Here is a 14,340-nt window from a genome sequence, read left to right as displayed (position 1 = left end):
GTGTGGGATTCACATATTTATCCTATAACTGCATGGGGTTCCTCTGAGAGCTCCATTTACCTCCCACATCCCAAAGTATGTAGGTTGATAAATTGCCCTTCAATGTGCAGGTGAATAGTAGAACTTGGGAGGAGTCGGGTGGAAATTGTAAAATTGGATTAATGTAGGATAAGTTCAAATTGGTACTTGATGGCCAGTAAGCCAACATTTCTATGCTGTATGAACCTTGTCTCTACATCATGTTAATTTTATTTTATTTAGAGGTACCCATGCAATCTTCTAATCTATACCTTTTTGCAACATGTGAGGCAACCAGAACACCTGGGGGAGACCCATGCAGCAACAGGAAGAACCTATTATCGGATTCTGATGTTTTAATCCAAGGGTTCTTTCAGAAGTCAAAATAGAGGAACAAAACATGTTGATTCACAATCATTTAATTAATTGTTGACAGAACAAAAGAAAATTGAAACAGACAGCAACAGGAGCAGAATCTAGTAGCAAAGGTAGAAAAAAATCTTAAAGACAAAGAGACTAAGAGGATGCTGTCTCACAATACAGCTCCTTTATATTACATAGATAAGGAAAATTCCATTCAAATTTGTAGATAAGGGTTAACCAATGTGAAAGCTCTTATTCAAATGATGCAGCACCAAGAGAAGCTCCATAATGTTCTAGAATTATACCAATAAAACCACCAGGGGTACATTGAACAATTCCATAGACATACTGTGACCACTAGGAAGCATACTGAACTATTACATGTATATAAATACAAGCAGTCAATTAATTCTTACACTGGAAATAAAATAACAATTAAACAGTCTAATCTACAAATTAAACAATTGGCTCTAACATTACAAACTTATTACAGACAGTGGCAGGAATTGAACCTGGGTCACTGGTGCTGTTATAGTGTTATGCCACGCCAATGTGCTGCCCATATTAATGTTTCTGTTCTTCCAGTTATGAAGGTAAATGCTGTTCCTTCCATGTGGATTTTAGCCTTTTCTGCAGAAAGTTCAGATTAACAAAAAACATCCTTAATTTCTTCTTTAGATATTTCGGACAAATAATGTCTCTTGTCTCTGAAAGGATGTACACATTTTAATTTGATACTTGTTCCTTAAATATTACCTCTTACTGATTGGATACTTCTTGCCAGTCCAACATCTTAATTTGACTTACTGAGGACTTTTTGAATAAACACTGGCACATGTTATTTTTGCTCAGCAGATCTTGCGGTGATGCTATCTCAAGACTTTTGATCCTTAGATATGACACTACATATCCTGCCATAAAATGGCAGAGATGTTTTAGGTTTAAGGGAAACTATAACAGCTCCCTTTATCGTCAACCAAACTCAGAACATAAAGTGCAGTAAAAAACACCTCACATCATTACGTCATCATGTCAAACCATGCTCTTATAGAGAAGCCCCAACTCAATCTCAGTGGTTGTGAATTATATGTGTTTCCACCCCTTGCATTACCCTAAACTATCACTGAATCGAACAGTGCCTTAAGATAGTAAGTGGAATACAACAAAAGTTAAAGAAATCATATAATGCAGTCATTTATCTGAACCAGAAATATCCTGATGAATTCTAATCGGTCACTGAATTCCAGGAAGAATCTTAATTCACCTGCAGAGACACAGTCTGATATCATAAATATTTATCTAAGATTATGTGCAATTTTCATGCAGAGGAAGGTCCCACCTTTTTATTGTATCTAATTTAGAGAGTAACAATAGGGGAATTCATTGTTGGCATCTTAAGGTAATTGAGTGATATCAGTCTAGCATTTTTATTGAAATTATTGAATCCAGTTGACTTTTCAGGTGGTACTTCCAGAATTCAAACAACCCATCTTTTTACTTACAGTATTAAAGATCTACTGTTAAATTTACATGAAAGAGGTTTGAGTGGATCATTAAGCGAAGAGCATGATGTCTGTGCTGTATCTTGAATGTAAGTCTCTACAGTTCCCTGCACATCACTTTCAATCACAGTTTTAGAGCATTTATTGTAATAGGTAATAGAAACAGCCCAGTCCATCACAGGTAAAGCTCTCCCCACAATTATGCACGTCTACAAGGAGCACTGCTGCAGGAATGCAGCATCAATTACCGAGGTTCCCCTACCATCCAGGCCATGCTCTCTTCTCACTCTGTGATAGGTATAGGAAACTACAGGAGCATCAGTACTTGCACCACCAGGTTCAAGAATAATTACCCGTCAGCCATCAGGCTCCTGAACAAGAGTGAGACTTCACTCACCCTTACAATAAGCTGATTCCTCAACCTATGAACTCACTTTCAAGAGCTCTGCAACTCAAGTTCTCAGTTTTATTTACTTATTTGTTTATTACCATTTGTATTTGAACAGTTTGCCTTTCTTTTGCACATTGGTTGTTTGTCTTTTTGTGCATATTTTTCTTTGATTCTACTGTGAATGCAAACAAGAAAATGAATCTCAGGATATATGGTGATACATGTACTGATAATGAATTTACTTTGAACTTTGAACTTAGAGGGCTTTTTGTTTTAAGAAAAAGAGTTTCATGTCTCCTAAAGTTGCCTGAAATAACACTCAATCTTTGCTGGTACTTTAATTCTATTTTTCTCAAAATTATAGTGGATTCCAGTCAATTGGGACACATCAGGACCAATACATTTTGGTCCAATTAAGTGGCTGCTCCAATTATCCAAAATTTCATGGAAATAGTTAAAAAGATATTAAAAAAAAGACCAACTACAGTTTAACTGTGTAATAAATTATGTATTTAAATGAAATATGGAATAAAGTAGTAAACCACCAATACTACCACAATACTATAAAACTGTGTATTAGTTCCCAATAGTTACTGACGCAGCATATGCTGCTGTTTATGGGGTGTCCAGGGAGGGGTAACACCTCTGGTGAGGGGGCTTTTCATATCCAGTCTGGGCCAGCTCACTCACCTTTGGCCCCACCGAGCTCTCAGCTCTCACCTGTGTCTCCAAGTAGCTGTTTGCATGTGGCAGTGGCCGTGCCCTGGTATACCACTTTGACAGGTGAGGGTAGACAGAGGGCCGCATCGGGACACGTCTGTCCTAGGATGTGAAGTCAGCTCCGGCAGACCGGGCGGATGTGATCAATAGTGAGATCCAGCTGCCAAGAAGGTGGTTCCACAATGCTTTGTGGAAAGCAAAGGGCATGATAAGGCACAGAAGATTTTGTGGTTATCCACTGCAACCAAGGAAAACCCCAGTTTGTGATGACTGCTCGTGCCACCAGACCCAAGGTGAACTGTCCCAGGGCAGTGGCTTTTCCACTTTAAAAACTCCTGCACAGCTTTCATTGTTATCGCTGGATACCACAGACAACCAACACACTGATGTGTTCTTTTGATTGACTGTAAGTGAATAAAATTAGTGCAGGTGCCTGGTGCAGATAATAGACTGCCTTCTACAATACTTTTGACAACTACATCCTCCAGATCTTCATTTTCATTGTACATTCAAGTTGATTGGCAATACCTTCAAATTATTCATAGTTCCTAACTTGTTGAAGTAGTGAAATAGTTTTGTTTTCACTCCCGGCCATTTCTGACATCTCCAAGCCTCGATGCTTGAAACCACAGTGAGCAAAACAACTCTAAATTATTTTACTGCTTATCTCTCGCCAACTATCAGTGACAAAATTACTGCTATTTGAACACAAACTCATACAACTGTTCACTCTAAGCACGGTGTAGTGTCTAATGGCCACACAAGTTCACACAACTGATGCTAATTAGAAACTGTCAGGCAACATTCTCCTGTCCCAAGTAAATGAAGGGAGTCCCAGCTATTCTCTCAATTAGTTTTTGTACATTAAGTGTTGTCCCAAATAAACGGCTGCCACAATTAACTGATGGATAGATTAATCAGAATCCACTGTATTCTACTTCTCCTTTTACAGTTAAAAAATCTATTCACCATTGTTCTAAAAGAGTGGGAAAGAACTAAAATGTTATGACATATATGTAGGGAAATTGCAAACAGAACAGTAACATAATCATCGCTAAGGAGAACTACTCAACTGTCCACTTAAAATGCTCGACGTTCTGCAAAACTCATCAGAAATATTGAGTGTTGAGTTAGCTAACATTAGGCAGTGAGACTGAACTGTTAGATCTTAGAGCAAGGGAAGTAAAACTAATTCAATATCCAATGACTTTTGAAAGAAGGTTTATATGTGTGGACATTAGGTGTGGACAGCATTAAACTCTTTGTTGAATATTTTCATTATGCTCTGAACTTGAGTTCAGACCTTGTGGGCTTGAGAGCAGTTGTTATAACCATCCCTCCACATAATGAGAAGAGCTGATGAAAAGTCATCAAGTATAAATCTCAACTCAGTTTCCCTCTTGATGGATGTTACTTTGTCCGCTGAGTGTTTCCAGCATTTTGTGCATCTATTTTAAGTAATTGATACCTTGTGTGCTTAGATGAACTGAGGGCTCTCTTCCCAATAACCAATGCTTGCAGAATTCATGAAGTCATAACAATACCGATTAAATAAACTGGCCGTAGCCATGCTGCACTTAAAGAGACCAAATCCTGGATACCAAGAACTGATGTCCCAGTCGAAGTTGTGTAGAGGAGGGAGGGTGTTGTTTTTAACGAATTCAAAGAGTGTTTGTTACTGGAAAAGTCAGCATTTATTCTTCATCATTGTTAGATGGTAAGTGTGTTGCTAGATAATTTCAACAGGCAGTTAAAAGGCAAACACAATGCTGTGCTGCCGAAACCACAAAACCAAGAGCACCACTGTAGTGTAGCGGTTCGTGCGATGCTATTACAGTGCAGGGCATTCAGAGTTCAGAGTTCAAGTCTGGCGCCGTCTGTAAGGGGTTTGTACGTTCTCCCCGTGACCACCTGGGACTTCTCTGGAACTCTGGTTTCCTCCCACAGTCCAACAGTGAGTGATAATTGGTCATTGTAAGTTGTCCTGATTAGGCTAATGTTAAAGAGGTGAGTTGTTGGTTGGTGCGCCTTTTTGGGCTGGAAGAGCCTGTTTCATTCTGTATACCTAAATAAATTTTTAAAAATACAACTGAGAAGATCAAGCACTGGAGAGTCATACTTCCCTCTGTGGAAATCAACTGTGTGGTTTCCTGGTCACTCCTTTTGCTGTGTAAAACTACAGATTATCTCATTCACTGCATTTAAAGTCCCTTGAGTTATAATGGGACTTGAAACTAGACATTTTATTAGAGATATAGCACAGTAACAGGCCCTTCTGACCCAAGGGCCCAGAACTCTGGTTCATCAGTCCAGGCTTCTGGGTTTCTCCAATAATTTAACTACCACTCATCATCTCAGAATCATCCACCTCCTGTAAAGCCCAGCCAAAGCTCTGTTCCATCCTCTCATTAGCAGTAACCTTGCCAAGAAGCTCAAAACACATCTGTAAGATATCAATGTACAAAGGATTTTGAATGGAATTATAATTGAATTAATCTGATATGTAAGTACATGTTGGAAAGTTTAAAAAGAATTCCATCTGCGGACGTTTTCTCCATGTACATGTTCGGGGAGCTCTTTAATACGTCAACAATATGTACAAAGTCTAACAGGAAAATATCGGGTAATGTAACTTACAACAAACTCTATTTACAAATTCCATTTTTACAAAATGTCTTTACAAGAGGTTTGTTATCCCAAATATGACAAAGCTGCACAAAACAGACCAAACAAAATGGTGTATACAGTAATAAATATTGATCTAAAAATGACTGCAATGTGGAAGTGATTTCTACAGCCAATTTACCAATGGACAAAACAGTACCAATATTTCCATACTACATTATCATTCCAATATTAAAAAGTAAATAATTTGTACATATAGACTTTGTTAATTATTCTGTAAACTGCATCATGTTAATATATTCAGTGGAGGTAACATAGACATGCCTATATGCAACACTGACAGGTCTACCATGCATCCATACTTTGCCAACATCTGATAAGGTTCATTTACATTATAATTTAATAACTTTATTACATGCAATAGATTAATAAACTGACACAATTCTCACTCCCAGTTAAAATATGCGGGTTTCGGACATATTTTTCTGGCAGTCTGCCAAGTACAGGTATCCACAGGAAAAGAAATGTAAATATTGCATTATATCAGGATCAGCACATTCAACAAAACAGGTTAATAAATAGCACAATTTCAAAGCCATCCTCCAAAGACACAATACAGGGATGATATCATCGAAGTATATAACTTTTTATGGCACTGGTTTGATAATCAAATTTTAAAAGATGCGTTGGAGGGAGACATTCTTCCATTCTTTTCTCTATTCAGACAGGGAGAGGAGTCTTTTTTTTAATTGTTTCACATCAATAGTCCTTAAACAACCTCCATAATGTAATTGTAATGTTTCAGTGTTTTACTGATACTGGCTTCTGTTGATGATGATGCCTCAGCCTGGAGCCTAAAGCAAAGCAGATAAGAGATGGGCATGCATAAACAACCATGGTACAGAAAGGGTTTCAAAGCCACTTTAACACTTCACCAGTGACAGGGTTCGAGGTCAATAAGGAAGACTTGAGAAACAAAGTGGTCGGACAGCAATAAGCACAAAGTAACTTAACAATAAATATTATTGTTATTAAGATCAATCCTGCATCTTACAATTTAAGCATTAGTTTCCTTTTGTGTTCCAAGTTTAGACCAGATTGAAATACGCGGCGTGGAACTGTACTACAGCTAGGGTGGTGGAGATACTGAAGCTTACTGTGCGGAAGTGACGAAGATAAGCTAGGTGTCTGAAATGCTTTGACAGCTGCTGGTCCCTCTCCAGCTGTAGTCAATAGTTGGACTTCCAGCCTATAACAGGTTGATGGCCTCAGGTTGGGCACAATCAGTGAATGGTGGTCCTGAGGAAAAAAAAACACAGTATTATCAAAATCAGAATCCGTATTTAATTTTTTTTTCATTTGAGAAATCTGAGCATTGCTGACTAGGCCAACAGTGATTCCCCATCCAAAATGCTCTTGATCTGAACATGTTGCTTCACAAACATGAGAAAATCTGCAGGTCCTGACGAAGGGTCTCGGCCCAAAACATCGACAGTGCTTCTTCCTATAGATGCCGCCTGGCCTGCTGCGTTCCACCAGCGTTTTGTGTGTGTTGCTAAGATCTGTGGGTGCTGGAAATCCAGAGCAACACAAACAAAATGCTGGAGGAATTCAGCAGGCCAGGCAGCATCCATGGAAAAGAATAAATAATCAATGTTTCAGGCTGAGACCCTTCATCAGTTTGTGTGTGTTGCTTTGAAAGCATTGCTTGGCCATTTCAAAGAGGAATTAAGCGTTATATACTCTGGGGTTGAGGTCACCGTGTGGCTAGACTGAATAAACACAAACTACAGATTACCCAAAAGAGCATTTTTGATCCAGGTAGACCCTTTTTCTTCAGCCCGGTCACCATTAGTGAGAGCTTTCAATTCAGCATTGATTTCATTCACTGAATATGAATTTACCAGTTGGAACCTGAACTCATAGCTCCAGATCATAAGCTCACTTCTGTTCCAGAACCATTATATCAAGTCAAAGTTCTCCTACTCCCTAAAGGTAGATGCTGGTCTCCTTTAAAGGTAGTGACAGTTTTCCTCGTGACTGCATGGGTTTCCTTCAGATGCTCCGGTCACCTCACACATTCCAAAAAAATACAGGTTAGTAGGGTTAAGTGGTCACGTGGGTGTAACTGGAAGGCATTGGCTTGTTGGGTCAGAAATGCTTGCAACCATGCAGTATCTCTAAATAAGTAAATAAGATAAATAAAGAGATCCTGCTAATAATCCAGATCTATATATGACAGGAATAGTTTCCACTCCATTAATGTGCAAGACTTTATGTCGACACTATGAAAGCCATTTCTCAAGGACACACTCATGAGCCTCCATCCTGAGGGTGCTACTCGGTCAGACATCCTCAGCAACTACCACTGCCGGTAGGGATGGGTCCTAAGGAAGGGGGTCCACCTTCTAGCTCTTGTCTCCACACATGTGCGTGGCATCCAACAATCTGAATGCAAGTGTATCAAGACCCATTTCTGCAGCCGAACCACTGTAGAGAACAAATATGGTGTCTCAATGATGAGGTGTTTTGGCTGCATAGAAAAGCAGGAAAGTCCTGCAGGGTACTCAAAGCACGTCCACTGATGTTGTCGACTGCATGCCGCATGACCTCGCCAATCAAAGCAGCAACTAGTGCCACAGGAACGGGGACAGAAAAACGCAGGACCTAGGGGTCATATCGCAGAGCCTGCAGAAACTCAGGAACAAAAACAACTGCAGAGTAAGGTGGTCTCCTCAGCTTAGCATCCACAGCTTCGTCTCCCAGGTAAGTGGAGGAGGCAGGTAACGGATACAGTAGAGAGAAAATGCTGCATTAGGACTGTGATACCCAATACAAACATAATGATCCTTTCTACCCTACAACATTCAACAGCAGTAGAGTACACTAATAATCAGCTGGGGATCCCAGGAGATGTATCAACTGTCTTCACATCATGTTTCACAAGTCCATCTTTCTGCTATATTACACACACCTGAATGATTCCATTATCCTACGATGTAAGTGCTTGTTGGCCCGCTGGTGGGTGTAATAGCATCTGCACTGGACTCTGAAGCAAAAGGTCTTGAGTTTGAATCCGGCCAGCCCGTTGAACGCTTTCCATCCATGCTGGGTTGAGTGTCAAGCTAGCAACTCAGCTGCTTAAAAAACAGTCAAATGCTATAGAAATGAAAAAAATGCCACCCAATGCGCCACAAGGATCAACTTCAAGTGGGCTGTTACCAAATCCCTTTTTCTTAATGAGTGCCACCTTGCTCAAACAATGGAAACACAAGATTTTGCAGATTCTGGAAATCCAGAACAACACACACAAAATGCTGGGGGAGCTCACCAGGTCGGGCAGCATCAATGGTGAGAAATAAACTGTTGACGCTTCAGGCCAAGTTTGGACTTGAAAGGAAAGCCGGCAGAAGCTAGAAAAAGGACGAGAGGTAAGTACAAGCTGGCAGGTGATAGGTGAAACCAGGTGAGGGGCAAGGTAGGTGGGTGGGGGAGGATGAGGAGATGAAGTGCCAAGCTGAGAGGTGGAAGAGTAAAGAGCTAAAGAAGAAGGAATCAGATAGGAGAGGACAGTGGACCAAAGAAGAAAGGAAAGCAGGAGGGGCACCAGAGGAAGGTGAGGAGAAGAAATGGGGTAATAGGGGAGATAGAATAGGGAATGGAAAAAGAAAAGGGGGGAATGTTTGGAAGACATGTCAGAATGGGATTGGGAGGTAAAATTAAAATGGAAATAATGGAAGCCTGTATATTCTAAACATGGGGGTCTTGGGCCCTCGGGACTGCTGTTCGCTAGTATTGCAGCCAAAGCAGTAAAGAATAAACATATGTTGATCATTCACTGGAGAGGAAGATGCATTGAGGTACTATCATTTTAAACCAATAAAATTCACAATCACTCAACAATAAGGAACTCTTGTGAGATTTCAGTTGGGGTTCATTTTCAGCCATGCTGCACATCTGATAATGCATCAGAGATTAAAATATCATATTTCTCTCAGCTTGCATTGGGATCAGATCAATGTGGTGCCACACTTTCCTCATCGTTCTTGTGATCAGCTTATCGTTTTATTAGCTCACTTTGGAGACCCTCTTTCAGAGATGGAAATAACGAATATCTTAATGGCAAAAACAACAGGGGATGAAATAGTGAGATGGTTCTCAACAACACATTATCGGTCAGAAGCAGTCATTGCCGGAATAACACAGCAACTTCGGTATAAATCCAATACTTCACAATCCCATGACAACCACTCACATTTTAGGGGGGAAATCTATGCTCCATTGTGATAAGATTTCAGTTTAAGCATATTTGTAACCTTTACAGGTAATGCATACCAGAGCATACACTGATGCAAGCAGATGCCACATTAGCTGTGTGACTTATCTCTGCAAGTTTACAAGTTCTACCTAAAATGAGACTACATTGAATCTATGATAATATATTGATAATATTTCATTATAAAAATGCATTTAATGTCATGATCTTCCATTAAAGATACAGTTTTAGAATCCTGTAGAAGAGTTTCTGTGCTCTGAATTTATATTGACACTTGCTGGCTGCAGTCATGTACAACGTTTTACTTCTGGGTCTGCACAGATGCCTTTATGGCCACAACAGATATTCTCCCGAAATGGGCTGGTTTCCCTTAGATGGCCCAGCCAAATGAAGGAGCAGTCTGAGATGACATGCAATGTTACTTTGTTCCTGGAAAACTGCAAGCTATTTTATGTTCCAAGGGGAACAGCAGCCTGCTTTCGCATGGCATCTACCAGCTCAGTGAGGGCATTAGGCTGCTTCCTGGTGTAATTGTCCTGAGGAACCTTTGGTTGCCACCACAGGGCAGGGTCAAGAGCATTAGCTGCATCACAGTGAGACATTAGAGAACCAAAAAAGACTTTTCATGACATTTGTGTGTCTTCACAGTACCTGTCACCTGCACCAAGTTCAAGTTTAATTGTCATTCAGTCATGCATGAAGACCCATGAGTACGGCCAAATGTTCCTCTGGGACCAAGGTGCAAAACACAATGCCAACAGTCACGCCAGCACAAGGCAAATCCAGTACAGTAAACGTACAGTCACAGACAAAAACATAATGTAGCCCAAATCCCTGAGTCCCTGGATGTTGTCAAGAAGAACGAGGCCACAGCAGTCTGTGTACATACATAATCCAGCTTGTCTTCCACCAAACAAAAACTAGAAGCCTGCGCTGATGCCAGTATGGATGCCACCCCACACCAGCTCTGGCATCACCTCTCGTGGATGGCTGCAACAGGCAGCACTGCAGCATGGCGCCTAGTCTCATTAAATGTAGGCCTAGTAAAACTGAAGCCATGCAGCTCTCCCGCCACCAATCCAGCCAATAAACCAGTGAACACGAGGAAATCGGCAGATGCTGGAAATTCAAACAGCAACACACACAAAATGCTGGTGGAACACAGCAGGCTAGGCAGCATCTATAAGGAGAAGCACTGTCGACGTTTTGGGCCGAGACCCTTCGTCAGGACACCACATTACCAATGTCCAACAGGATCTTGTGATCATAAGAAAAACAACTAAGACAATCACTTGCTCTTAGACTGCACACTGTCTTCCCACACTGACTTCGAAGCCTTGCTGCAGAAGACAGCAACATGGTCCAACTCTCCAGCTCCTCCACCAACGAGCAACTCACTGGCAGGGTAGACCTGCAGAACTTGAAGTTCTTAATGTCCAACAGTGCCTTGCGATCATAAAAAAAGATGTTTAAGAAAAAGCCACTAACAACTTTGGTTGGCTCCTTAGTGGCAGCTACGTCCAAATATGCCACCATCTTACCAGAAGATCAGTGGGCTCTGTGCAAAGGGATTGCCACTGAATTGTTCCAAAGCCTTTACAGCCTCCAGGTTATGGTCTCCAGGCTCTGCTCAACTTCCTGTAGAGCATGAAGATGGATTCCTTCATGCTCCTTATCATTTACTGCCATTAGTCAGGAAAGCTGGATTATATAACCACAGTCTCAATGAAAGCATCCCAGCTGTGGTCCATATCTGAATTCTCAAGAGCAGTATAGTTATAAGGACCTTCCCTCTGCACCATGTTCTTTACATTTAATGCCAGACTATATCATGCTTTTGCCTGGTATATATGCGTCCCCTAACCCAACCTGCTCATCTCCCTCACACACCCACACACACAAAGTCATAGAAACATAGCACAAGTCCTAAATGCTAACCAGCATTAAGATGGCCCAGCTCTATGTTTAGGACATACCTGAGTGAACATAATTGCAATTACTGACTTACCGGTGGCAATATCTGAGACTGGGAAATAATGCTGTTCGGCAAACTGTTTTGACGGCTTTCTGTAGTCACTTCTGCCCAGGTAACCTGAAATCCTGTTACAGGCTGATGAAGCTGTATTTTAGATATCCTCCAGTGGAAGTGACCTGTAATGTTCCCTGCATGAATTATGAATGATGCCGACAGATTCTCAGGTTTGACAAGTACTTTGGGAATGGTTGTCACTGCAAAAGAGGAACATAGTTCACAAAATGTCAAACTTGAGAGCTCATATCTCTAATAGTTCTTTTCCAAATGATACATATGTCACTTATGGTAATATATCTGATGGCTGACACTTTTCTGTAAGCTCTGATAAATCCTAAATGGGATTCTTATATTACAATTACAGCACAGTAATACAGAACTGATATTTTTCTAGTGTAAAGAACAATCTGTAATTGTATTACATCTGGGATGTAAAACAAAGAAGAAAAGAGAGAGTGAAGGCACCTAAACAAATAATCTATGGTTTAGCAGAACTTATTTCTGAAAGATAACCCAATATATAGGAAACAGAGCATTCTGTGTGTGTTGTGTGCTATTTAATATTACCCACAATTAGGGTTGGCAGATATCCATATTGACCAAACAGTCCATTTTAGAACAAGTTCTCCAATTGTTATTGTATGTTTTTCCTGGATCATTTTCATTGGAGAAATATGTAAATTGGACAATGTTGAATTGATTCTGGAGCTACAAATTAACTAGGGTTTGAAATGAAGAATATTGCCATCAATATTATAAGATCCACTGGCTAATAATATTGCATCGAAAACTGAAACCTAATCATAAAGTTGGCAAACAACCAGGAGCTAACAAAACCTACAACAATGAAAGAGCCTGTGTTTAGTATAAATTCATACACTGTACTAAAAAGAGTATTCAGCTCCCAGCTTTAATAATAAAGACATGGAGCTTAATAATAGAGTAAATAAGTTAAGCCTCAGCTCATGTCCAGTTCTAGTTACCATGATGTAAGAAGGTTGCCAAGGCCTTGAATAAAATGCAGAGCAGAATCAGAATCAGGTTTAATATTACTGACATATGCCCTGAAATTTGTAGTTTTGCAGCAGCAATACAGTGCATGCTTAAAATTCAAAACTATAAATAACAGTAAGAAATATATAAAAACTGAATTAAATAAGTAGTGCAAAAATAGAGCAGAAGTATCAGGAATAGCTGAAAAAACTTCTGTTGTATAGATGGACCATGATTACTCAAATTATTCTCAGTGAATGCTGAGCAGAATTGATGAAGCTGTTCAAAATTCAATTGGGCTTTGAAATAGAATCTGTTTCCACTAGAATGAGGGTCAATAAGCAGAGTTAAGATGATTGGCAGAAATTCCATGAGTGGAAGATTCAGAAATAAATATTTGTGCAGCAATTTGCTGTGGTCTGGAATGTACCTTGTGAAATGGTGGTGAAAGCAGATTAAATATTAACATTCTCTCAGTAGGAGGAAGGAGAATAGTTTGAGTGATATAGTTTTCCAACAGCCAATAAAGACAGGATGCATGTCAGTACAAGATTAATATTGACATCATGCAACACACCATTATTTTTGAAACAATTTCTCCTTCAACCATGCCTGTGCCTTAAGAATGACAAGTAGTGTCAATACTATCCTTAGTCATGCTCTGAGATAGGTTTACAGTGATAACAAACATCTTCTTATTTATTATCAGTTACTGTGTATATATAAATTACAAGATGGAAAACTGCAGCATGCAGAGGAAAGGTCCCAATAAACCAATAGCATCATTCATTATGAATAAGGTTGGGGAATGATCTGCTGCCATAATCTGCATAGACCTGCATGAATCAAGGTTCTACCAGTTGTTAGTTTCTACTGTGTTTGCAGTTTGAAATACCAGTTTTTATTGAGTCTGAAAATTGCCACCAAAACTACATGTCCTGATGACATGTACAGGGAGGCATCAGAATGAGACGTTAATGAAACCTGAGTTGCACATGGGCCTTTGAAGTGATATGTTACCAAATCCCACATAACCTTGTGCTACGGTCTACAAATTAAGGAAAATTTGCTACAGATAGTATTTGTAGTAGAGAAAAAAAATCCTTGGGGAAACTGTTATTTATCAGTCTTATTTCTTGTTGAGCCCTGTTTCATTTGTAAAGTTCAAAACAGGTTTTCAATGTTTAATGGATCTTCATAAACAAAATGTTGGAGGAACTCAGCATGCCAGGCAGTATCTATGGAAAATAGTAAAGTCAACGTTGCGGGCCGAAATCCTTCAGCAGGACACAGGTATGTGTTGCTCAGATTTCCAGCATCTGCATTTTTTCTTTTGTTTTTAATGGATCTTATTTATTTTAAGGAAGTTTATAAAATGCTTCTAACCCATCCTTATTTCTTAATTTATTGATGCCATGAC

The 14,340-nt window shown here is 39.8% G+C and overlaps 1 protein-coding gene across 2 annotated transcripts in view; it reads right to left on the bottom strand.

Annotated features, from left to right (window-relative positions):
* Positions 1 to 421: 421 nt before the first annotated feature.
* Positions 422 to 14,340, bottom strand: part of LOC140726955 (anosmin-1) — a 189,748-nt gene continuing 175,829 nt past the window's right edge. The window contains exons 12-14 of one of the 2 annotated variants that reach the window (XM_073044001.1): positions 11,904 to 12,124; positions 6,777 to 6,918; positions 422 to 6,473 (exon numbers count right to left, since the gene is read on the bottom strand). In XM_073044001.1, coding sequence (XP_072900102.1) covers positions 6,421 to 6,473; positions 6,777 to 6,918; positions 11,904 to 12,124 — 416 coding nt within the window. In that variant the 3' untranslated portion in view covers positions 422 to 6,420. Of the gene's footprint in view, positions 6,919 to 11,903; positions 12,125 to 14,340 lie in introns of both variants that reach the window. The other variant, XM_073044000.1, reaches the window with a different exon arrangement.

Source organism: Hemitrygon akajei, chromosome 4 (genome assembly GCF_048418815.1).
Source record: "Hemitrygon akajei chromosome 4, sHemAka1.3, whole genome shotgun sequence".
Taxonomy (NCBI): domain Eukaryota; kingdom Metazoa; phylum Chordata; class Chondrichthyes; order Myliobatiformes; family Dasyatidae; genus Hemitrygon; species Hemitrygon akajei.
The sequence above is the reverse complement of the archived record's forward strand: the minus strand, read 5'-3'. Positions and strand labels throughout refer to the sequence as shown.